Here is a 24,332-nt window from a genome sequence, read left to right as displayed (position 1 = left end):
TCTCTTACAGAGCAGATGTTTTTAATTTTAATGGAGTTCAGATTACTAATTATTTCTTTCATAGATTGTGTCTTTGGTATTGTATCTAGAGAGGCGTCATCATACCCAGGGTCATCTAGATTTTCTCCTATATTATCTTCTAGGAGTTTTTAGTGTTTTGTTTTGTCAACCTTTTTTTTTTTTTTTTTTTTACTAATTCCAGTTATGTTGTCTCATTCAATTACTGATTGTCCCAGTGCTTAACACTATCCTGAAACCTTCTTTGATTGTCCCAGTGCTTAACACTATCCTCAAACCTTCTTTCCAACTTCTCAGCCTCACTCTCCTGCAGATAATTATCTATTCTCTTATCCAGTGAAATGGAAAGGTCAACTATAACCTTTCTAAACTTTCTACCCTTTTCCATTCAGAGAACCTACATCTACCCTCATTCTTCCAACCTCCCAGGCTCACATTCCTGTTCAAAGACAGCCCCCTCCCTGTGCTCTTCATCTCATTCATTTCCATCTTCGTTGTCCTTGTATCATTTTTCTATATCACCAACCTCTTACTCTGTACCATTAGTTCTCCTCAAGCAATAAATATGCTTGATTCTTGCCTATACTAAAAAAAAAAAAAAAAAAAAAAAAAATCCCCAAACCAAAAAACAACAGCAGCAGCAGCAGCAACAAAAGCAATGACAAAAGCACCTCTTTTGACCCTGTGTCTCTTCTGGTTTCAACTGGCTTTCATCCTCCTCTGTAAACAGCTCTCTTTAGTCATTGTCTCCATTTTTCACTTCCCATTCACTTTTCAACCCAGTGAAGTCTGACTTATCCCACCACCTCACTTCAACTTGCATAGCTAAAGACACTATGATGTCTGCATTGCACTTTATATGTCCCTTTCTGTGCTGAATCTGACACTCCCAATGGCACATTCCTTGAAATTCCCCTTGCCTTTGGCTTCCATAACCTCACTGCTCTTATTTTTCTGACATTCCTGACCACCTCTTAAAAGTTGGTCTTTTCCCCAGGATTTCCACTGTGAGCCACTGCTTTTTCACACAGTTTTAACTGCCACCTATGTATATAGGCTGACGACTTGCAAGTCTGCATGTCCAGTCCTAACATTTCCATTTTGCTTCAGAGGTCAGGTCACGTCTATGTATGTCTCCCACAGGTACCTCAGATTCAACATGGCCTTGGCTGAATTCATCATCAACTCCCCTACTTCTAAAACTTGGTTCTCTTTCTCTGTTCCTTCTGATTTGGTAGCCCCATGAGTTTCAGAATCATTCTAGAACAGCACAATGTCCAATAAAAATAAAATGTAAGCCACATGTGTAATATAAAAATTTTCTGGTAACCACATTAAAAAATAAAATGAGTCAAGTGAAATGAATATTAAGAATAGTTTTTATTTAACCCAATATATCTAAAATATTATCATTTTAAAACATTTAATAGGGCTTCCCTGGTGGCGCAGTGGTTGAGAGTCCGCCTGCTGATGCAGGGGACACGGGTTCATGCCCCGGTCCGGGAAGATCCCACATGCCGCGGAATGGCTAGGCCTGTGAGCCATGGCTGCTAAGCCTGTGCGTCCGGAGCCTGTGCTCTGCAACGGGAGAGGCCACAACAGTGAGAGGCCCGCATACTGCAAAAAAAGAAAAAAACCCAACCATTTAATAGATATTTTACATTTCTTTTGTACCAAGTTTTCAAAATCCAGTGTGCATTTTACACTTACCACACATCAGAGTTTAAACTACTTACTAGGGCTCAATAACCATATGTGGCTAGTGGCTACTGTACAATGCAGTTCTAGTCTTTACTTTCACTAATCTCCCTTTCATCCAGTCATAAGTCCTATTGATTTTGTCTCCTAGGTGTTTCTCCAGTAGGTTTATTTATTTTCATGCTTTCTGCTCGTGGCTTTACTTCACACCTTGTTCATGTCTCACTTGGTTTATTGCGATAGCTTACATAACCTAGTTTGTCTCAGGGAGCATGCAAAATTCGCTGGAATGCAGGAGGATATAGTAGAACATCTACATACATATTTTATCTAGAAAATAAGGAAACAGTTAAGATTTATTAGTATTGAATATATATATATATATATTGATGCCAGTGCCCTTGCTTTGTATCACAGAGAAGTCAATAATAAAATTATAAATGTAACAAATAAAATACATTTCCCCCACAAAATAAAAAACGTAAAATATTTACTTCATCTTCATATAATACTTTAGAATTTCTTTGGGTATTTCTATAGATGTACACAGTTTAGTAATACATTGGTCATATCTACTTAATAAATTTACATGTGTACTTGAAATTTATTTTGGTACTGCCAAATTTTATCACTAAAATTGGTGGTCTATTGAACTGGGTCGACTCTGGCTTTACCCCGCTTGCCTCTCCAGTCTCAATTTCTTCATCCCACCTCACATTTTCTGCATGAAGTAGCTCTTTCATATTTTGTTCTTGTTTGTCCTTCTTCATGGAAAACAAATAAATAGGCAAACGAGCTACTTCCTGACCTAACTCTAATTCTCTGCCAGGTTCTTTCAAGCTATCATGTCTCCAAGGAAAGCCTATTAACATTACCTAAGTTGTGTCCAGTCCTCCTTCTCTTGTTAAGGATACCTCTCTTACTACACTGTTATGTTGAAATTGTCTCCTTATGCATCTTCATTCCCTACAAAACTAAAATTCTTGAGGACAGGGGTGTGGCATCATCATGCTTTTTCATCTTGACATATGATAGGTTCTTAACAAATGTTTGTTGAACTAAATTCATGGCTCTCCTTGATGAAAGCCAGCCTGTTCTATCAATGGGTGAAATAGTGATTTTCTTATTGCAATTTGTGGAGTATCTGGAAGACTTCTTCTTTGTCCAAAAGATGCCTGATAGAATGAAATAGTAAATACACTTTCATTAAGTACTATAATTAATATGCTATTTGTAAGCCCTGGTAGTGTGGGTAACAATCCTATTGGGAAATAACCAGTTCCTTCTTACTAAAAAATTAAATGAGATTATTTGCTCTAAGACGAATGAAGTTTTGATTGTATGTATACATGCAACGGCTTTCAAACTTCAGTATGAATAAGAATCACTTTGGGAAATGTTAAAATGTAGATTCCTGGGTTTCATATGCACATATTCTGATTCCTTTGGACTTATAGGTATCCCAAGAATCTGTACTGTTAGAAAGCATCCCAATGGTTATTTATTATAACCATTTTATTTTATTAGCTGGTAGAAACCATACTTTGAGAAGTATTGTTTCCTTCTTTCTGAAGCAGAGGGTTAAGAAGGAGTTGAGTTTGAACAATGGAGAGAACTGCCTTAATCTGGGCCTGAATGGGTTTCTACCTGGAGGTCTGTAAAAGTTAAAGAGTTAAAAAGGAAAATGGGCGATGCTGGGAGATACTGAAACAGGGAATCAAGGGTGACAGAGACTAGGATTGTGGAAAGAGGCTTGGAAGATCAATAATGACCTTGGCTTACTTCACAATATTCCCTAGGATTGACTTTCTTCAACTAGAAAGCTGAAAAATAAAATATAAATATAAACATAAAATCTGATTATTATTAGGTTATTTTCATTTTCCTTTAGGAAGTGACACTCAGTCATTCAATAAGTAATTTAAAAAAAAAATATTTCAGAATGTTTAGGATAATGGACATTGTAGGTATAGGGTGATTTTTGACATTTAGAACAATATACAATTCCATATACATTTCATTTCTATGACAACAAAAATTATCTAACATAGAGGAGATGGTAAACTATGCCGTATGGAAAACAGAATTTAACTTCATAAAAGCTGTGAGAAAAAACAGATTTTCACTTAAATGCCATTTATAGGTAATTTCTTTCCAAGTTGTTAATGTTTAAAAATTTAAATGCTGTTTAAATATTTTTATGAAGACTCTATGTATTTCTTAGCTTGGCAAATAACAACCAGAGGTAGATGGATAAACCTAGACCATTAAAAACCTCCAAACTTTTATTTTAGCTTATTGTTTCAGCTTTCTCCCCCATTCAGCTTATTGAGAGCTGTTAACAAGGAACTAATTGGTTGGCTTGTTTTTTCTTTTCACCATTTGGTGGCCAGTCTCTGGTAGAAATCCTAACGAGATGCAAACCAGGCAAACAAATGGGCCAGTGGGCTGGAAGGGGATAAGAGACAGTGGGCATGGAGAGTCTATTGTTGTTTGTCCAGTCAACTAAATATCTTTTAATTGTAGCAGCACTGCCATAAATAGGCCTGGCACAAGCCTATTAGTCTGCCTTATTTATTAGCCTGCCTGTTTCAGTCTCTCTGCTTCCACCATCCATACAAGTCTGTGATTCTGATTTTTGTTCATTTGATGGGAGAGACTTCCCTCTGCTTATCTGTGCTTTTGGAAGATATATTATTTTGTTTTTTTTTAAAATAAATTTATTTATTTATTTTTGGCTGCATTTGGTCTTCGTTGCTGTGCGTGGGCTTTCTTTTTAGTTGCAGCGAGCGGGGGATACTCTTCGTTGCAGTGTGCAGGCCTCTCATTAAGGTGGCTTCTCTTGTTGCGGAGCACAGGCTCTAGGTGCGCGGGCTTCAGTAGTTGTGACACGTGGTCTCAGTAGTTGTGGCTCTCCGGCTCTAGAGCGCAGGCTTAGTAGTTGTGGTACGTGGGCTTAGCTGCTCCGTGACATGTGGGATCTTCCCGGACCAGGGCTTGAACCTGTGTTCCCTGCATTGGCAGGCAGATTCTTAACCACTGCGCCACCAGGGAACCATGAAGATATATTATTCTGAATAGTTTAATAGAAGGTGAGCTTTGAGGGAACAATGCTATTCTTATTGTAACTTGTATCTTGTTTTTAACTTAGTGCAAACGTGCATTCCCCATGGGCTCATGTTAAATTAAACGTCTCTGCTGATCTGTGCTCTCTTGAAGGTGATTCGCAAGGGATGGCTAACCATCAGCAACATTGGCATCATGAAAGGAGGCTCCAAGGGATACTGGTTCGTCCTTACTGCTGAAAGCTTATCCTGGTACAAAGATGATGAGGTGAGCCACAGAAGTGACAGAATTTTTAAAATTAAAATGTTTCTCTTTCAAATTAATTGATAGTATTGTGATATACAATTTTAAGGCACCAGTGGTTTTTTTTCAGTAAGACTTAGCTTGGGATGTTTGAAGAAGCACTGTTTTTTCCTCATAGATTTAAAATTTTACGATAGTCCCCTCAAATATCTTTTATTTGTAGTCACATTTATTTCCCTGAAGAAATGGAGTTAGGGATCCTTCTTTGTAATAATGGCAAGGTAGTGATATAGTGAAAGCGATTTTCATTCAATAATGTGTTGAAAATACTCAAGATAATAGAGCATTGTAAGAGCAAAGTTAATAGCAGTGATGCAGAGTTAATAAAGCATTTTGGAATTGTTGCTGTGACATCTGTCTCAAATGACAGGCTTTTGAAAATGTCCAAATCACTAGTCTTCAAGTGAGTACTAGATAATTGTTTATACAAATTTTTTCTTTGAGAATTTGATATCTATGTAAAAGCATGAATTATGATAATTATGGTGTTCTGGTTCATGTTAGATGTTAATAATATTGGGCCTGTGACTTATTACTCATTTAAGTCTGATAGAAAAGCACACACAAAAAAATCAGTCTTACAGAGCCATTAAAGTGCTATAAAGTGATACTGGTAAATTTGGGAGGGCACGGATGGAAATTAAGCAGTGTTTTGGAAATTTTAATAGCTCTGGTCTGACTTGAGAAATTTGGGGGGCTTATAATGCAGCATGCAAACATTGGATAAGAATACTCTGTGATAGCAAAACTATATACAGGTGAGATTGTGTCAGTTGTATTTGGTTATAAAAGGCACGCGTTTCAGAGTTAAAAGTCCTTCCGCTCTTGGCTTGATATCTTCTGAAAGCACTGCAAGGTGCTTTTGTAAATTGTTGGAGGAAAAACTTCATGTCCTATGTAGTTCTTTCTTTTTCCTAAATGCTTTGTGCAAATAATGTGTTTAATAAATATCAGATGATCAGTTGATGGGCACTAAATTTTCTGCAGTAAAGGAAATCAGATCTTATAGAAAGGTCCAAAGAAAATTTCTACTCAAAAGCTTTATTTCAAATTTTTGTCACATATTTTAATGACTTCAGTCAAACGTGGAATTGGTTGTTGTGAGTCTGAGGATTAGCATTGGTTTCTTTCCTGTGCTGGCTGCTTAGATCTCTCTCTCATTCTGTGGAAGCTCCAGTGTTTAAAGGCAACAGCCTCAGGAGCTCTGAGATGCCTTTCTAGATATAAACATCAGTAATTACATAATCTTCTTTTGTATTCAGTTGCCCTACTAGATCTTCTCTTAGATGCATTTTGTTTACAAGTATTTGTTTACAAGTGTTCACAAGTAGGTGATCATGTATGTACACTTAAATACATATTGGTCTATGGACCATTCTCAGTTATTCTAGGCAAAGCAAAAGATTTTGCTGAGGAATCATGTTAGTAATAGCTAGTGTTGTATATTTATTAATTAAGGCATTTAATCCACATTACAACCATAAGGATAGGTACTATTATTATCCCCATTTTTCAGGTGAGTAAATGAAGAAAAAACACAACCTTTCAAAAAGTCATTTCTATAGGACTCAGTTTTCCTTATGGTAGAACACTTGGTGTTGGTGAGGATAACTAACTTGCCAAGGTCTCATAGCTACTTGGTAGCAAAGCAGAAATTTGAACACACGCTGTCTGGCTCCAGAGCTTAGGACTTCAACCACAAATGGAGGCAAGAATCTCCGAGGTGCTGGAGTTTTCCAAGTCAACCTCATCCCACAGAGGATTTATTAAGATGAGTACCAGGCATCCCAGCATTGACCTCTCCCTGAGTGTTAGTATCAGGGGCCCTGAAGACTCTGGGATTAGCCACTGCTGTCGGAGTATGGCTTTAGGGTTTCTGAAACAAGCCTGTTGGAAGGCACATGATGCTCCCTGTAGGGAAGGAAGAGGCTTTGAGAGCTTGGTGAGCTCATGGTCACCAGTCAGCCCTTTCTCTCTGCTATAAATTCAGAAAAAATTTTTACAAAATCTCTGCTGCTGAAGCTCCCTCATGAGCACTTGGTTACCATAGATAGAAAATACATGTGTGCAGTTATAATATTAACCAAGTGCCAGAGAACATTTTATTAAAGGTATGTGTGTGGAAGGTGGTGGGCTGTGTGTGTGTGTTGGGTGGGAAGGGTAGGTCATAATGACCCTTAAAATAGATTGGACTGATTTAGATGAAAAAAGTTTAGAAAAGGGTTGTTTTCTTAGTTTAGATCATTTTAAGAAAGGGAAAACGACAGATGAGGATGCTGCTCTATGGAGCTAACAAGTAGGCTAACAACAATACAATATCGGATAGTAAGTGCCCTGAAGAAAATAGGTCAGTGAGCTAAAAACTGACGGGGGAGGGACTTTTAGATTGAGTGTTTGCGAAGAAGTAACATTGGAGCAGAGACTGGAATGACGAACTGTGTAGAAGATTATGTTGAAGAACATTCCAGGGTGGCAGTGGGCAGGAAGCTTATGGCTGAGGTGGAGGAGGAGAAGGAGAGAGAAGTAGGAAATATAGAATCAGAGGTACCTTGTCAGGCCAATGATTTGGATTTTATTCCAAGGATAATTGAAAACCATTGGCCTGTGTCAATAGGATGTGACCTGATTGGATTTACGTTTTAGAAGGATCAGTCTGGCTGCTGGGTTGGGCATGATTTGTGGGATGGAATGTGTGTGTGGATGGAGTTGGGGTGGCAAGAATAGAAGAAGGGAGACCAGCTAGCAGACTGTATCAGTGGTTCAGGCAAGAGAAGATGGTGGCTTGTACTGGCTGGAGAGGAGAGCTCAAGTTCAGGGTAAAGCAAACTGATGGGCCACATACAGCTACACTGTAGTCATTAGCTACTGTTTCTCATGAAAAACTCTGCTCAAGAAACCAGATAGGAAATTTTCCGAATAGTAATGCCTGACTCATGACCCCTGTCTTCAAAGTATGTGTCAGTGGGGCAGAGCCTTTTCTCCCTGAAGCCATCCTCATTCATCCCCACCTTACCACCCCTTGGTAACCACCACTCTGGTTCACCATCCTGCTCCATTTCTATTGCCAGCACTTCCTACCACCACAGACCACCTCTGAGCCTGCGGGCAGGGCAGAAGGGAGGGGTCAGCACTGTTCCTTGCTCTTTACCAGTATTCAACTAATAGTTATTAGCGTCTGCTGGGAGCCAAGGCTGGAAGGGAGGGTATGGGGAAAGGAGGTCAGAAGAAATGTCAGGAGGGTGGGGCTTAGAGGTAATGAATTTTCTTTGGCCCCTTGAATTTGTACCCTGAATACCCATCCTTTATTAACAGTGTTTTAAATGATGCTTAGATTTCATACATGCCTTGCTGTCATAGTTTAACTATGCTTCTGGATATGGATTAAAGATGCTTCTGTGGGCAACCTTGAAAACCCCAAATTTACAATTTTCCTTTGTGAAAATAAGCATGAGTCCTTACCCAACTTTTGGAGTCAGTTTGTTGGTAAGTTGAGTGCTTGTACTTTGTTCCCATGGTATCTGTCACATCAGCATCTACACACTTTGGAAATCCTGTTACATAGCAATTTATCTCTCTTAGTCAAGCAAGTGTGACACCATAAATATTATTAGGTTAGTTATAGATTTATCATTTATTTAATAATTTATATTCAGATTTTCATAGAGAATTGTTATTTGTTTCTATGTTCTTTCATCTTCCTGCTTTCTTGTGTAATTAGACTGGTATGTTTTCATTACAATCTAATTGGCTGTTGAATAAATAGCATATTATGGCACATGAATAGATATGGTTTTATTTAACTTTTGACAGGTTTGTAATAAATATAAATGACTTATGAAATGTATTTGTGATTAAAGAACAATGGTTCAAACTGTTTTCAAGATGCGATTAATTGAACAAAAGACCCTGTAGACCATATGCTTGGTGCAATGAAAAGGGTGAGGTGCTGGAGGATGTGAATTTGCTACGACTAACTGCCAGTGTTGGAACAAGTCAGACTTCTCTGAGCCTCAGTTTTAGCTTATCAAATGGGGACTGTTGCTGACCAAATCACCTCAAAGGGAGTTTGTAGGACTCTAAGAAATCGTATATTAACAAGTGCATTTATAATCTTTTAGGCATCACATTTATATATTTATTCTTGTCGTCTCAAGTAATACTATGCCCTCCTACAATAATGTCATTCTTTCACTCACATGTCTTCTAATTTCCAATTTGGTCATTTCATTTTGTGAGATAGGATGTATGGGATCTGGGATTTTTCAGCAGACAATGGTAAAATTCAGGCAGTAAAATGGAACTCAGATCCTGTTCCTTCAGTGGGACTTTTCTATGCTGCCTCCTCACCAGCCTATGGGTTAGAGATGATAATATCAAACTATGTGATTTCCTATCCAAACTGGCAAAGGCAATAGCATGATAACCCTGTGTAATAATTTTAAGCTAGAGTTGGCATGATGGTAATAATAGGTCCCCATCATTTTTCCTGCTTTCTCCCCATCCTTAATATAACTATCCTCCCTACCCTTAAATCTTAGATGGGTTCGTGAACACGCTCAGACATCTGTGGACCTCATGTTTTGAACCATTATTCTACATTACAGTAATGTTATCTGTAATGTTACTGACAGATGATCTTAATGGAAAGGTTTCCACCTGTGTCCCAGGCAGTGTTATTTCAATGTGTTATCTTCAGAGAATCTATATAATACAAAGTGGTTATGGAAAACATAATTAATCTATGTACTTGACTATATGTTATCCTTTAGCATTACTCAAAAATTGGGGCTTTCTGCAACACGAAAATAAATAGACCATCTTGTACGTGGTTAGATAGTTTATAACTAATCACCAAGGGGATTTACCCAAACCTGGCTGTCCTTCCAAATCATACTCCAGTACCCCAGACTCTGAAATTCTGTACAAAAGTGGCTCTGAATGCATTTCTAGGGGTTGCATAGACCTCTTCCTGGGTCCATCCTCTCCAGAGCATTCTGTCATTGTGCATACCCCAAGTCAAGGGGGAACTGTTTATGGGGGTGAGGACAGAGCTTGGACATGCAGGATTGTGTGTCCACATATATCCCTTGGGATCTTGGATGAATGAGACTCAGCTCCTTTGATTTCTATCAAAATAATAATATAAAGATATTTGTAGTACTTATATTTACTAAGGATTTGAGGAAGAAATACAGCAATTCAAACAACCTCAAATAGCATATTAGATAACCCTCTGCACAGCAGTTTTTAACTAGTGGGCACTGGGTGTGTCACTGGCAGCTCTAGCCATGTGCTGGCCCAGCCCAAGGAAAGTACATAGGCTTCTCTCTTTCTCTTCCCCTTCACATCTCTCCCCTCAGTGCTGTCAGTCTGGATTGCCCCAAACTCAAGGTGTTTACTCATTCTTTTATGTACATCCACTCAGCTCTTCTTAGCATCTAGTCCAGCCTTCATTTCAGGCTCACCTTTGTATATCCAAATTAGTCAAAATGCTCAACCAAGCCAAATGGACTTTCAGTTAACAAGATGCTCCCTAGTTCTAAAGTAATTGTGGTTGTAAAAAATATCTCTGTTATTCATTCTACCTGCTTAAGCTCATGAAGGCCAGCTTTCAATCTGAATGATGATCTTGATGAAGATCATCATGATAATGGTTAACATTTATTATTTATAATAAAGTTTATCAGGCACTGAACTAAGTCAATACTTTATTTACATTCTCCATTTTAGAAATGAAGATTGAGACTCAAAGAGACTAATTCAGCCAGCTACTAAGTATCCGTGCTGTGCTCTTAATCACCTGAACATTTCCCAACAAATATATTCTGAGCACCTGTTATGTACCAGACACTATCCTAATCACTAAGGATAAAGTGGTTAGCAAAGTACCCACCCTTATGAAGGATATTTTCTGATAAAGAAAACATAAACAATCAGGAACAACTATGAGATTCAGATTACAAACTGTGAATAAGATAAATCCAATGATGTGTTTGACTTAAGGAGTATCTGGGATGGTAATCACAGCATGGGGGGACATTAAACTGAGTGGTGAGAGAAAGTTTGTGTTAATGCCTAAGGCAAGATAGAGCCTGATGAATGTAAGAAACTGAACTTAGGCCACTGTGACTGGAACAAATAGAGAAAAGGACTCTATAAAGATTAAGGATTTTGATCCAAAGAATGATGAGAAGCCTTTGAAGTTTTTAAGCTGAAGAGTCACATAATAGGGTTTGAAAGTTTTATAGATCTTTGTGATTGCTTTGTAGAGACTGGATTGGAGGAGGACAAAACTGAATTGGGGAGTTGTAGAAAGCCATTGCTGTGGTATACATAAGAGATAATGGTAGCTTGGGCTGGATGGGTTGAGGGAAATTGATAGAAATGGATGAATTTAAGAGATTTTTTCAAAAGGAGAAAATTGACAAAACTCATCACACGTGTTAAGTATTGGTTGAATGCTTTTAAGTTCCTGCTGAACTGTAAGCTTCTTGAGCCCAGGAGCCACTGTCTTGTTCCATGTTCTACCACCAGTAGACATGGCTCTGAGAGGTGACGCTAAGTAAATATTGGCCAAGTGAAGATGTGATTGAGCAAATAAATAATTAAGTGCAGCATAGTAATTCATCATGTCCTGGTATCACAAGTGGCTAAACCAAATTATTGAATTACAGGGTAAAATTACCCTTAGATGTAGATTGTCTTAAAATTTTCTTAAGTTTCATGATTGAAGGTTAATGGATTTTTTTTCCCTCTGACTATATGACTTCCTGGATTGAAGATAATTTAAGCAGAAAATAAATTTCCCAGTGTCATTTTCATACATTATAAATATATTTTGCACAGTTCTTTTTTTTTTACATCTTTATTGGAGTATAATTGCTTTACAATGTTGTGTTAGTTTCTGCTATATAACAAAGTGAATCAGTTATATGTATACATGTATCCCCAATCCCCTCCCTCTTGAGCCTCCCTCCCACCCCTCTAAGTGGTCACAAAGCACAAGCTGATCTCCCTGTTGCACAGTTCTTTGGAGGGATTTAGAAAAGGGCAAGGCATTGGAATAAAATAGAAACTATCATTTCAAAAAGATTGTGGATTTAGATAGCTCTACATTAATCTTTAAAATCAGATTTGAAAAAAAAATGTGATGGCTTTTATTTAAATTATTCCAAAATACAAAATTTAAAAGAATAGAATATTCTGATTCAAGGAGAAAAGAGTCTTATTTTTCTTAGTATCAATGAGAAATGTGTAAATGGTAGTTGAAATCTCTGAAAAAAAAAGGGATTGCTAGTTTATGAACAATGATAGTACATAGCCAATATTTATTCCATTTAGGTAGTCCAACATGAAGATTAAAATCATAATGGAATACTCCTAGGAAAGTAGGGTAATTCAACAGAAGCATTTCCAGTGGAAATGTACTAACCTTACAGTATTGAAGAAAATCCAAAATCTGCATTGAAATAAGGACATTCTTTGGACTCAAAAAATTACAGGCCTCATTTTTGTGGGTTGATGTGTTTGGAAAGCTTGATAAGGAGATTATATAATTCCCTTATAGGGATATTTACTTAGTATTGTTTTTATTATGTAACTGTAACAGATGACACATGTAACTTTGGTAATAGGAAACGAAGTGACAGCTATGTCCCTGGATGGTGAAAGTTGTGAGACGGAGAAGTTATAGAAATCTTCAGCTCCTTCCATTTGCACTTAGACTTTCAAGATTCTGTTTCCTGTTAGGTCCGCATGCTCCCTGTGATGAGGTCAGGATTGACCCTGTGAACACTAGTCACACTCCTTGCTGAGTTGTTTTAGTTAGCCAAAATTTAGATATTTTTTTATTTTAAAAAAGTCTCAATAAATATTAAACTTTAAAACATTTATGTTACTTTAAATTCTTCATGATCATAGTTGTGCATGTGCTTTTTCATATACATAAGCTATCTTGTGTTATGCTTTTTAATGTGGGATTATTTCATGTAAACATTTCCAAGTTCTAGAATTATGCAAAGATTTATACTTTTGAAAAACATATTCAACAAACCATAATGGTAAATGCTATTTCAAATTTATTAAAAATACTTATAAACCCACACCCATTCCCTCATATGTATTATTTGTTGTACTCAGAAGTTTATATTGGAAGAAAAATATTACCCTTTATATTACCGTTTCCTGGAAGAGTAAAATTTTTAAATGTACCTCATTTAATGAATTTATATATATATATATATATATATATATATATATATATATATATATATATGACATTCTTTCAAGCTAAGTAAAAAGAATGTAATACCAATATGTTAACCTCATGTTTTAAGGGAAAATTATTTGAAACGTCATCCTGGAGTGGTTCACTACAGGATGACTGCGCTGGCCTGGCCTCCTTAGCTTTCCCTTTGGAGCTTGGTGTAATGGAACAGTCTCCTTTATGTTATGACCCAGCTATCGTGTCAGCCAGAGAGCTCTCAAGCACTGTCCTGGCACTGCCTTGCCGGGTCCAATAGGATGATCCATATGCAGACTCCTGTCGGAGGCATTTGCTACAGGTTGTATAAAGCATTTACAACTGGGTGATTTTATGCAAATATTGTGAGACATTTTTATATTGTCTTCCTGTTTATATTTTACATTTTGTGAACTATTGTTCAGGACTTTATTTGCTAGTCATGGGACTCTTCTTTAAGGTAAAAACCTTCATTTCATAATGTGTTTTGCAGTAGCATGTTTTAGCAGATGACATATTTCCTTAGGCCATATTGTAAATGCAAGAATTTAGCCTTAATCATATTTTTACTTATTAGTTTTACCCAATCACTGTTTTTGTTTTTGTTGTTGTTTTTAAGAAACTATGGTGTCAGGTTTGGTAAAATATCAAATAATAATAAAAATTTTGAACCTCGGGGAGTTTTTATCCTTATGACTAAATCTTTCATTTTAAAAATGAAATATCTGAATAAAAATGATTTGCTTTAATCCAAAATATACACTTGAAATGTTTAGTTAGATTTAAAAAAGCAAAAATTTTGGGTAGCCTTGTGCAATATATTTTAAAGTTTGACCAGAATCTTTCTAAGAAAGATGAAAATTAATTTTAAATACTGAAGTTGACATGTTAGTGAACCAAACCAAAGTTGACAAATTTTTAATTTTACCCATCTCCCCATTTTTTACCCTTGAATATTTGAAATATTCATATAAACAAGCCAACCCTGATCATTTCACCCTAGTTCACAGTGTATAAAGTTTTGACATATCCTCAAAAGACATGGCAAAATTATACACTGCATATCCAGTAATAGCTTTCCTTGTTCTTTTTGAAAATAATTGAATTGCCTGAACATTTCAAGAGTTTGAAAATTTACAGTGAATGGAAGCATGTATTCCAAGTGAATGCATTGGCCCCGTAAATTCCACCCTTAGAACTGTACTTCCTTCTTAATTTCTTAATTTAACAATGGCAGTAATAAATCATGTACATCATGACATTTGGAAATATCGAAGCTTCAATTTCAGCTTTGTATATATCAAAAGAAGAGAGGCAAATATTTTAATACACTTGAAAATTATGTTGGAAATAAATACTCTTTTCACTGTGTTTTACCCAGGCCCAAACTGGCGGAGTTTGTTAACTCAAAATACATTATTCCCTGGAATATTATCTCTTCACTCTTTTTCTTTTCTTCATCTCTGTGTCTTAAAAAGTCATGATGATATAGAAAACTAAACTTAGTTTTTGGAGTAGAATTGTTAGAATCACTTATTCTGTCAAACATCAGACTGAGGTTATATTGTTTTGTTACATTCATTTTGGGGGTGCTGCTCAAAAGCTGTGTACAATAAATGTCAAGGGTAGTAATTTACTGACAACGATTAGGAAAAGAGAACTATAGAAAGCACAGGAACATTTTCAGAAATGGGTTTTATTATATTTCATAAGCACCACTCACTTTACTTTTGGTGGGTTTCAATATTTGAATCAAAAATAATAATAATACATAAGAGTTAAGAAACCAACAAATTAAAACCCCAGGCCCCCGCGCCCCTCATTTTGGTTGTAGCTCTTGGTGTAGATGCTATGGTGTGAGGGCTGCTTTCTTTCAATGGCTGGTTGTCATTCAGGCTGGGTTGTCATGTGACTGCCTGTCTGTGCCTGCTGTACAGGTGAGCGGATGTTCTGCACAGCAAGTGTAGACAGGCAGACACATGACAACTCCGTCCAGCCAGGCCCTTGGTTCCTTCAGGTTTCCTTTGCTCATGGGCAGATACAATCAGTCTGTTTTCCAGATTTGGTGATTTTGGAGGGTCAGGGGAAAGGGAGAAAAACACACAATAGAATTAAACATTAAAACATTATGGAACTAAAAACAAGTTAGACTTTTGACTTTATTCAGAAAGTACACTTATACATTCATTCCAAATGTGCTAACATGGATAATTGACAGAGCAGAAAACTCACATTGAAATTTTAAGGATAAAACAACAACAAAAAAGACTAAACACAAGGTTTATTCTTAAATCCAGTTCATATTACTACTGGCCCACATGCAGTCAGAGTTCAGAGTAATTGAACCAGATGTTTTTCCTCTTCACAAAACTCTGCATATTTTAAAACTGAAGTTAAAGATAAAGACTATGTTTATACATGTTTCTTGTAATAGGTAAGTACCATAATCTAGCCCATGAAAAAGAAACTTGTCATTTACATGGAAATGGCAGCCATTTTCAAAATAATCAATGAGCCTAATGTATTTGACAATGCAACAAACGGACTTTGGTATCTGATGCTTTGTTAGTTGGATTTTGACAAGGGGATGTATTTTTATCAATATTTTATTAAGCAACAGGAACTTATATAAATTTCTCATATTTTTTAATGCAAAGTTTTAAAGTATGGATTTGAAAACCAAATAAAAAGCAGTTGTGAGCTTAAGTTTTCTTCCTCTTAATTAACTACAGGGCTGTGCCATGAATCAAAAGGGTATAAACTAAAAAGTTGTTACCCACAGGGATGCTCACAATGTGTATTGGACATTGTTAGTGCAGCGCAGTTACAAAATAGTACCTTAAACACAGAAGAGAAAGCTTCATTTCGTATCTAAAAAGTAAAGCCAGACCCTCTGGAAAATTTCCTTAAAATTCATATAAGAAAGAATTAATGTTGTTAAATATACAGTTAGAAAATTTAATTCTGGTGACTTGAGAATAATTCTACTGGTTATTTTAATATAAATGATCAATTCACTTCCGTAGAGGTATTTAACAAATTTCCCTGCCCTTTAAAAAATAAAATATCCAGATAGTCAAAATTCCAATAAATAGAATTTTAAAAAACAAAACAAAACCTTATTGTCCAAGGAATGTGTACTTAGGGATTTTTTCAAAGAATTTTAAGGAAAACAAGTAGTTTGTTATTTTCCTTTAATTGTAAAATTCTGAGAAAATAGCAAATAGAAAGTTTATGGAGAGCAAAATAGTTTTTAGAGACTGAAAAAAATGACAGTATTCTACACATCTGAACTTTTATGCAGTGATTAGATATGGTACAGTTTTAACAAAGAGTTGATAAATGCAACTTTCCATTTATTTATTTAATTTCAAAAAATAAATGTCAGATTCTGTTTCTGGTCATCACTTCTGAGTAGAGGACTTATTTTTTTTTCTTGACAGAATCAAAAACATCACTAAACTTGGCTGCTGTTTAAATAATTACAAGGCCAGAGTATGCAAAAACAAATACCTTAAGAAACTATTTTGTTATTGTTGCTGCATTCAGTGCAACAGAAAATATTTATGGAGTGATTCACTTACAAAGAGTATATTGGTGGAAATTTAAAATTACTGTAATTCTGTATAGCTTTCCCTCTCTCTCCCATAAATAATTTGATCCAGTTAACTCTGCTCAATTAAAGGAATGATGCATGCAACCTGAAAAAATAGAAAGAAATATTTGTGAGTTCATGTTATCCTTTAATATGAAGCAGTTCTATTAAACCAAGATACCCAATGTATTTGAGCCTGAAAAACCATAACTGTTTTTCAGGGGGGAAGAAATCTTGCTGAAAAATGATTTTATTCTACTCATAAGACTTTTGGACAATTTATGTTTCTAGTAGATTTTAAAAACACAATTTTAGTAAGTATGTGGCATATGCACACTTTTTGGTTATGTTGAACCTGATGGAAGACTGAAAAAACATTTAAGATTTTTTTCTATCTTCTAAACTGTACAGTAAATATTAATTCATTATCACTTAATATACTAGGTAAAATATAAAAAAGCTATTTATATTATTATCATACCATGTATTTTTTAATATGGTTATTACACCTCCTTTTTGTCTTTTGTTTATTATCTTAAGAAAGAAATGCAAAAATAGAATCATATTCTAAGTCTTCTACAGCAAAATTAAACCAAATCAACTCCAGAAAACTGGCTGTCACAGTTAAGTCAGGAAATTCAAAATTAAGATTTAATTATTTTCTTTAATTTACTTCTTTATCTCTATTTATTAAAACTGATAAAAATTCTTAATAAGAGATCTTCAAAAAATTGATAAATATTTCTACCTAAATAATTTGTAGCACACCGAGGTTAAAAAGGTAGAAGAAACCAAGTAAGAAAGTTTCAATCTTTACTCAGGAATTTCCTGTCTTTTCTTAGGTTAAAGCCTGACTTCTAGTTATTTTAAGCTGGGATTTATGAGTGATGGTCTCTTAGCTATTATTTAGACATTATTGAGATGGGTGGGATAGTCTCCTCAGAGAAGAGCAAATCTCTTGTAGAGTAATCAAAAGCTTTGGCTTCTCTTTAGTAAGGATGGACTCTGGTGGGTGAGTGAACTTTTCTACATTACCAAGTTGTATTTTCTTTTTATGTCCTATAACAGCTTTAAGACTTCAACCGGGGGAAAAAAAAAGGGGGTGGGGGGAGAAAATTCCTTCATTAGGAGTTTTGTGCCTGAACTCTTTCCCACAAAGTGAAAAACTTGGGTGGTCTGTAGGGTGAGAGGTGGGGGTAGATAGTATATTTTGGTTTTTAAAAAATATAAACACATTATCTTGGCCGAAAGCTCAAATACCAAGCAGGAAGGACATTAAACCTATTAACTAATTGCAAGAAAGTGATCAGTGTGAAATTTCGTCCCACTGTAAATAAATTTTCTTTGGTTTTGAGATCTATGGCTTAAAAAAGCAGTGGGAGTTGAAAATGTAAATAAACTGTTTTATGTTGATCCTTTTCCAATTAAGAAATGATGGTGTTAAAGCTAAGGCTCTGAATTTCCTTCTCTTAGCGGAAAAATTTTTCATTTTAACTCAGTACCTGGTCTAACTTATCAATCACCATGCGCTAAAATGCAAAATAAACTACTAAGTTTCTATGAAGTACAGTTTGGACAGGCCTTGCAATTTTCTCTTTCTGACGATGTACAATATTTAATTTTAATACTTACACTTACCATTACATCCAGGGGTAGTTTTAGTAGAAGTTGTTCATTGTTGGTTAGTTTCCTCTGGAATAGATCCCATGATCCCTAAAACATTTGTATATTTCCTTACAAAGTAATATCAAAAGAAAGTTAAACATTATTCTAATTACTCTGGAAATAGATAAGGTTATTTTACGATATGTGTGTGTATACATGTTAGTATGTATACCAGCGCATAAACTACCATCCTTCCTTCAGTCAGCAGTGGTTTATAAAGTGAGCTTTTACTTTTGATTTTTAACTTAGTTCATGAATTTAAAAAGATGTACTATTCCTTCCCATTTGTTAAAAGCTTGCATTAAAAATGAGTTGCCAGGGCTCACTGAGCACGTGCAGGGGCTCCTCGGCTATCCCTTTTGCAAATTAATTCTTATGTTCCTACTCCTGTACTTATGCCAAGGACACCATCGGGTCCCCTCTGTCTCCAGACTAAAAGTAATCCTGAGGGAGAAAATAGGTGAGGAACCAGTGGGGGTTTGTTTCATTAAAACAAAAAGACCACTTAATATGAAGAAAGACATTTAAATTAAATAAACATGAAATTAAAGCAAGTTAGGAAATTCAGTTATTTCTATGGAGTAAAAAAACAAACAAAACCCCCAAATTTGAAAAATCTTAAATATTGCCAAAGTACCTTATAGCTATCTTCTTTAGTAACTATATCAATTAGTAAAAATATATTTCTTAAAAAAATAAGCTCCCATAAAGTTACCTAATAGATTTTTTCAATTTTCCTATGTAAAAAAAAACTATATAGAGTTTTAAAATCTTACTTGTTTTATTAAAAATAATTAATCTGGAAGCCTCCAAGATACAATAGAAGAAAAAAAAAAAGGATGACATTGTATCATCTAACTGGAGAAAATAGCTAAAATAAATCCTTGCTTTTTATATTTTAACTAAAAACCATGAATAAAAGAGAAAACTTTTGTACCAGTTTTGGAATGATCAAAGGGGTAATTTTTAAAATAAATTGTCCTGACCAAAGATAACGTGGGGAATCTTTGGTAATAAAACGTTTTGCCAAAGAAAACTTGTGACAATGTTTGAATTGTTGTTGCAAAATGTATGATTTAGAAAAGGGTTTGTTAAGGAACCAATGTAACTTTACAGAATTTAAAGGAGGACAAAAGGGGTTAGATTCACACAAAAGCCTAAAGAACAGATGTTTTCATTATATAGAATTGTTTGGGGGTAGATATAAATGGGGGTTGAGGCAGTAACATTTTTTTCCAGAACGTTCTTTAAGGAACCCATCTCTAAAGTTCAGCATGGATCATATTGCAACCCAGACTTTCTCTATTATTCTCTCTATTGGGATTTCATTCAGCTTGAGGGTTTTCCTCCCTCCCACCTTCCTCCCCCTCTCCCACCCTCCTTCACCCCCAGGACAGCTGGAAACTGACCAAAGAAAACTTTGCTTTCGTTTACAAATTCCTTTTTTATCAGTGGGTTTCTAGACAAAGTACCTTATCATTTTAAGTGCTCAGAGAAGTAGAAGCCTTGTAAAATATAGCCACGAGGGCTCAGCTGACCAGCAGTTATCAACCATTCTTGGATTTTTTAAAAAATGCAATACAGAGATATATATTGTGATATCTGAACATAGAGGTTTTTATTCTCCGATTATTTATTGCTGACTCAATAAGTTCTGGGTTGGTGCTCTTTTCTGGACCAGTCCCATCTGCATTGTCTGGTAGGCAAAAACTTGGCAGCCTCTTCTTTTATTGTTAGATACTATTATTTCTGATGTTTATATTATATAAAATTTAAGAAAAGCACTATTCAAGTAGCATTTTAATAATAGCAAGTATTCTTTGGGGCAAAATGGATTCAATCCTGGGATGCTAAAAGTTATACTACAGCCCTCATTCGAATAAGTTTTTAGGTCTCTGGATTATCAATTTCAACAATTGAAAACCAGCCTCATTAAATTATTCTTAAGTGTTTGGGGTGTGTTTCATATTTCATTTTGAAGTGGGAAAACCTTTAAACTTAAGAAAATAGTTAAACTCTTCAGAAATTGAATAACATCTAGTAAATCACTATGTACCACACATTGTTGCTCTTTTAAAATTAAATGCAGACCTATCTGTCATGCAGATACCTCAGTTTCTCTCACATGTGAAAGCAAATCATTGGCTCCCCACCTAGGCTCTCCTGGTCATAGCCCAGGTGAGCAGTCAAGAAGGCCTTACCCACAGGTCTTCCCTCGAGCAGTCCTTTCTCGGCAGTGTCCCGAGGGCTTCCTGGTCCCTACTGTGCAAAACCTGTGAAGAAAAACACTGTATATGAGATTCAAAAAAGGGGCAAACAAATGTCTTCTCCTCGGAAACAGCAACTTTTGTCCCCAGCTGTCCATGGCGTTGCTCTCCCTTGCCCAGTCTAACCAATGTGCAGACTACTGTACAACGGCATTGTCCTGAACAGGTAGTCTGAACACTGGGGCGACGGAGCAGGATCTCCAGAAGCTTCCATCTATGTACTTAAAATCCTCTCCGGTCTTTGGGAAAAAGGGGTTGCATTCGGCTTCCCCCCCTGAATTCTGCTGCCCCGACTGAGACTCAAGGGCTGTGATTTCCAGTCTTGACGTGGCACATTTGCTGCAGACTGGGGAACTGGCAATGAATTTAGGACCAGGAAAAGGGGGAGGGCTGGGCTGGAGAGTCCATATATGGGATGATGTCACCCTGGGGAGGTTTGGGTATGCGCTGTGCCGCTGGAGAGACCGCTAGAATCGCCTGCTCTCAGACATGGGTCTGTGCATAAAATGGTACCAGATGTTTTAGTGTAATGTTAAGCAGTCATTTCATCTTCAGGCCAGATTTTTTTCCTCAACTGGGCAGGAAGTGGGCCCCAGTATGGAAAAGCTGAAAAAAAAGAGTCGAGATGTACAGTTCTGCTGTGGCCAACTGAAAGTGAGTTAGTGTAGAAGTACAAATTTGCTGTCCGATCCAGGCTAGAAAAGTAATTTGAAGATAGAGGGTAGATAAAAAAGTAAACAGAAAGTTGAACTCTGGAAGCCAGAGCTCATTTGGAAACCTTTTTTGAGCTTTCCTGTGGTACTTTATTTTCTGGTAATTCACTCTTCAGAAAGGGCAGATAAGTTCTTTTTTTTTTTTTTTCCTCTCTCTCTCTCTCTCTCTCTCTCCCTCTCCCTCTCCCTCTCCCTCTCCCTCTCCCTCTCCCTCCCTCCCTCCCTCCCTCCCTCCCTCTCTCTCTCTCTCTCTCTTTCCCTCCTCCTCCTGTCTGTTGGATCTGTCAGCGGCTTGCAGGCTGATCTAGACTTGAACAGTAATTATAGCAACTTCCTGAAAGTGAAGCCCCCATGAAAAGTCTGGAGAAATGTTCTTTGTCATGGCCTCTCCATGAGTAATTAGTTCCACATGTGGCCTTCCTCAGCTATTTTGGCTGGCTCTCTGAATGCTGTGCTATAGTTTGACCTAAAGAAACTTAAAAGTTTTGATTTCAAGCCTCCACTATGAAATAATGACTCTGGTCTCCTAACAAATTGCCTCTGGTAGATCCATGCTACTAGGTGCAGCACCGTTTTTCACTGGTAATTCCTGATTCTGTGTTAATACTTTTGTTTTAATGGTATTCTACTGCTTAGTTTCATCGCTGGTTAATTAAATCTGTTGAAATTTGCCAAGCACCGCTTGACAACATGTTATAACATAGATGCCAGTCTGCTGGCATCTACTTTTCTTCTTTTGGTGATGTTTTCAATTATATATACTGTTGCGTATTCTGATTATACAGCTCTCTGACTTCCACTCAATAGTATTCTGACTGAAGTTCGAGTTGCCTCAAACAAGAGCTTGATTAATAGCCCTTCTAGAGATCAAAATGTGAAAAAATTTCTAGGTAGCTTCCAAATTTAATTTGAGTAGCCAAACTAAGAAACTTAGAATTCTTTAAAGAATTACAGCCAAAGCAATTCATTTCTACTGACCTTCTGCAATACTTTTTAGAAGCAGAAAAATCTCTCTTTAAAATATGTTGGGTTGAATATTTCCAAAGGCTTCAAGTGAGAAGTGTCTTAAAGCATTTGCTTTTCATTAAATGTCTTCTCTTGAATTAACATACCATTAAAGTGTTCAAAAGTTATTATAAGCCCTGCTCACCTGGGGAGGAAGATTAAATAAGATAAAAATGAATTATCCAGCAGTTTAGGATGGAATTAAGAGATTAGCATTAGGCATATCATTCATAGAGAGATTTAACTCATAAATGGAAATTCAGAAGAATTACTTGATATCACTGTACTTCTGCCTCCATACTTGTGTTTTCAGGGCCTATTCCATAGTGGTTGAGCAAGCCCAGTGTGCCTCAACTCCTTTTTTCCCTGTCACTGCTTTACACTATTACATAATACTGGAAATATGCAAGTGTGACTATATACTACTTAATAGTCTTATTACATGTGGATACCAACTCTGTCTTTTTTGAGTATCTATATGTTTATTCAGGAATCATCATAGAGGAGCCATGAGCCAGTGGGACAATAGTCAGCCAGGAATCCAGCATTCCAGGTGTGGGCTTGTTCCTGCCACAAATAGTGAAAGCCTTTCCTCTGCCCTCTTCTATTTATACTGAGGAAACATGCCTTGGGAATTTTTGTAAGGCAGTTGAAAGGTGATTCTGATCAGCCTGCTCCATGATTTCATCTTAGTTCACACATCTATACTTTTTCAAACATAGGAGAGATCTGTTTCTCAAATAGGTGTTTTTATGACATTTTATTCAAGGAACTCAATTTTATACTTACCTTTACTGCTTTTGAAGCATTTTAAGTGATTTTCCTATGGAAACAACTGTAAAGGTTGTGTTTCCCTTAGCATATATGCCCATCTCATTGGGCTTCCAGGTGAGGAAAATGTTTTAGAGTTATCTTTCTTCCAAATAGTTCAACAAATATTTATTCTTGCCTGCTCATGTGCTAGTCACAAGGCCAGGGACAGACATTAAGGTGAAAAAGATATGATTCCTGCCCTCAAAGAGCTCACACTTACTTCTAATGTTAGGAATGCTAATCTGTGATCAAGTTCAATCTAAAAAGTCTGCCATGGCTTTATGGAAAGCCCTTGGCATTCACTTGGAAATGGCCTAAGGACTTTTCTATGTCTGTAAAGTTACCAGTTAAATATCTACAATGTGATGGGCTCTAAAAAGCAAAGTTAGACATGACAAAGGCTTGCCTTTGAGAACTAATGTTATTTACCTTGGTTATTTCAAAATGTATTGACCGAAGTGATTGTTTGAATCAATGGATGGTTTTGGGTGACTACAGAATTTGCTCTTTTTGGAAGTGACATGGATAGGAAACACTGTTTCAGTTATTTATCATTCCCAAGCTTGGCAAATTTTTATAATTTTAGAAATTCTCAAATTGAAACCAGGACTGAGTCTCGTTTCTATGTATTTATAAAGGAACAGTGTTACCAGTGTTTACAGTTAGAATATTTTGTGACATCCAGGTACACATACTTCAGATAGTATTTATATAGCTTTAATTTTTTTGTTACAAGACAATGCATGAGCATTATAAAAGTTCAAATAATAGAAAGTATGTAAAGAAAAAGTTAATAATCTTTCCCTCCAACATCCTGACCCTCTCTGCTTTTTCAAATTAATGGTAACAGTTTGATGTGATTCCTTTTACCACCTTCTCAATGGTCATTTTATAGCTTCTTTATAGATGCCCAAATCCTTTCATATACAATGTATCCATTTCTTATA

General features: G+C 36.2%; 1 protein-coding gene and 1 long non-coding RNA gene across 7 annotated transcripts in view; one reads left to right on the top strand and one right to left on the bottom strand.

Annotated features, from left to right (window-relative positions):
* Window positions 1–24,332, top strand: part of DNM3 (dynamin 3) — a 570,555-nt gene that overhangs the window by 287,011 nt on the left and 259,212 nt on the right. For all 6 annotated transcript variants that reach the window (XM_079939900.1, XM_079939895.1, XM_079939899.1 and 3 more), the window contains one exon: window positions 4,936–5,049. In XM_079939900.1, the coding sequence (XP_079796026.1) occupies window positions 4,936–5,049 (114 nt within the window). The remainder of the gene's footprint in view (window positions 1–4,935; window positions 5,050–24,332) is intronic.
* On the bottom strand, window positions 14,823–21,064 carry LOC307195649. Its single transcript, XR_013830903.1, has 3 exons — window positions 20,789–21,064; window positions 18,561–18,635; window positions 14,823–17,028 (listed from the first exon to the last, which is right to left on the bottom strand). It is a non-coding gene; the product is annotated as an uncharacterized lncRNA (long non-coding RNA).

This window comes from Stenella coeruleoalba (genome assembly GCF_951394435.1).
Source record: "Stenella coeruleoalba genome assembly, chromosome: 1".
In the NCBI taxonomy this organism is placed as follows: Eukaryota; Metazoa; Chordata; class Mammalia; order Artiodactyla; family Delphinidae; genus Stenella; species Stenella coeruleoalba.
This window is presented reverse-complemented; position numbering and strand designations above follow the sequence as displayed.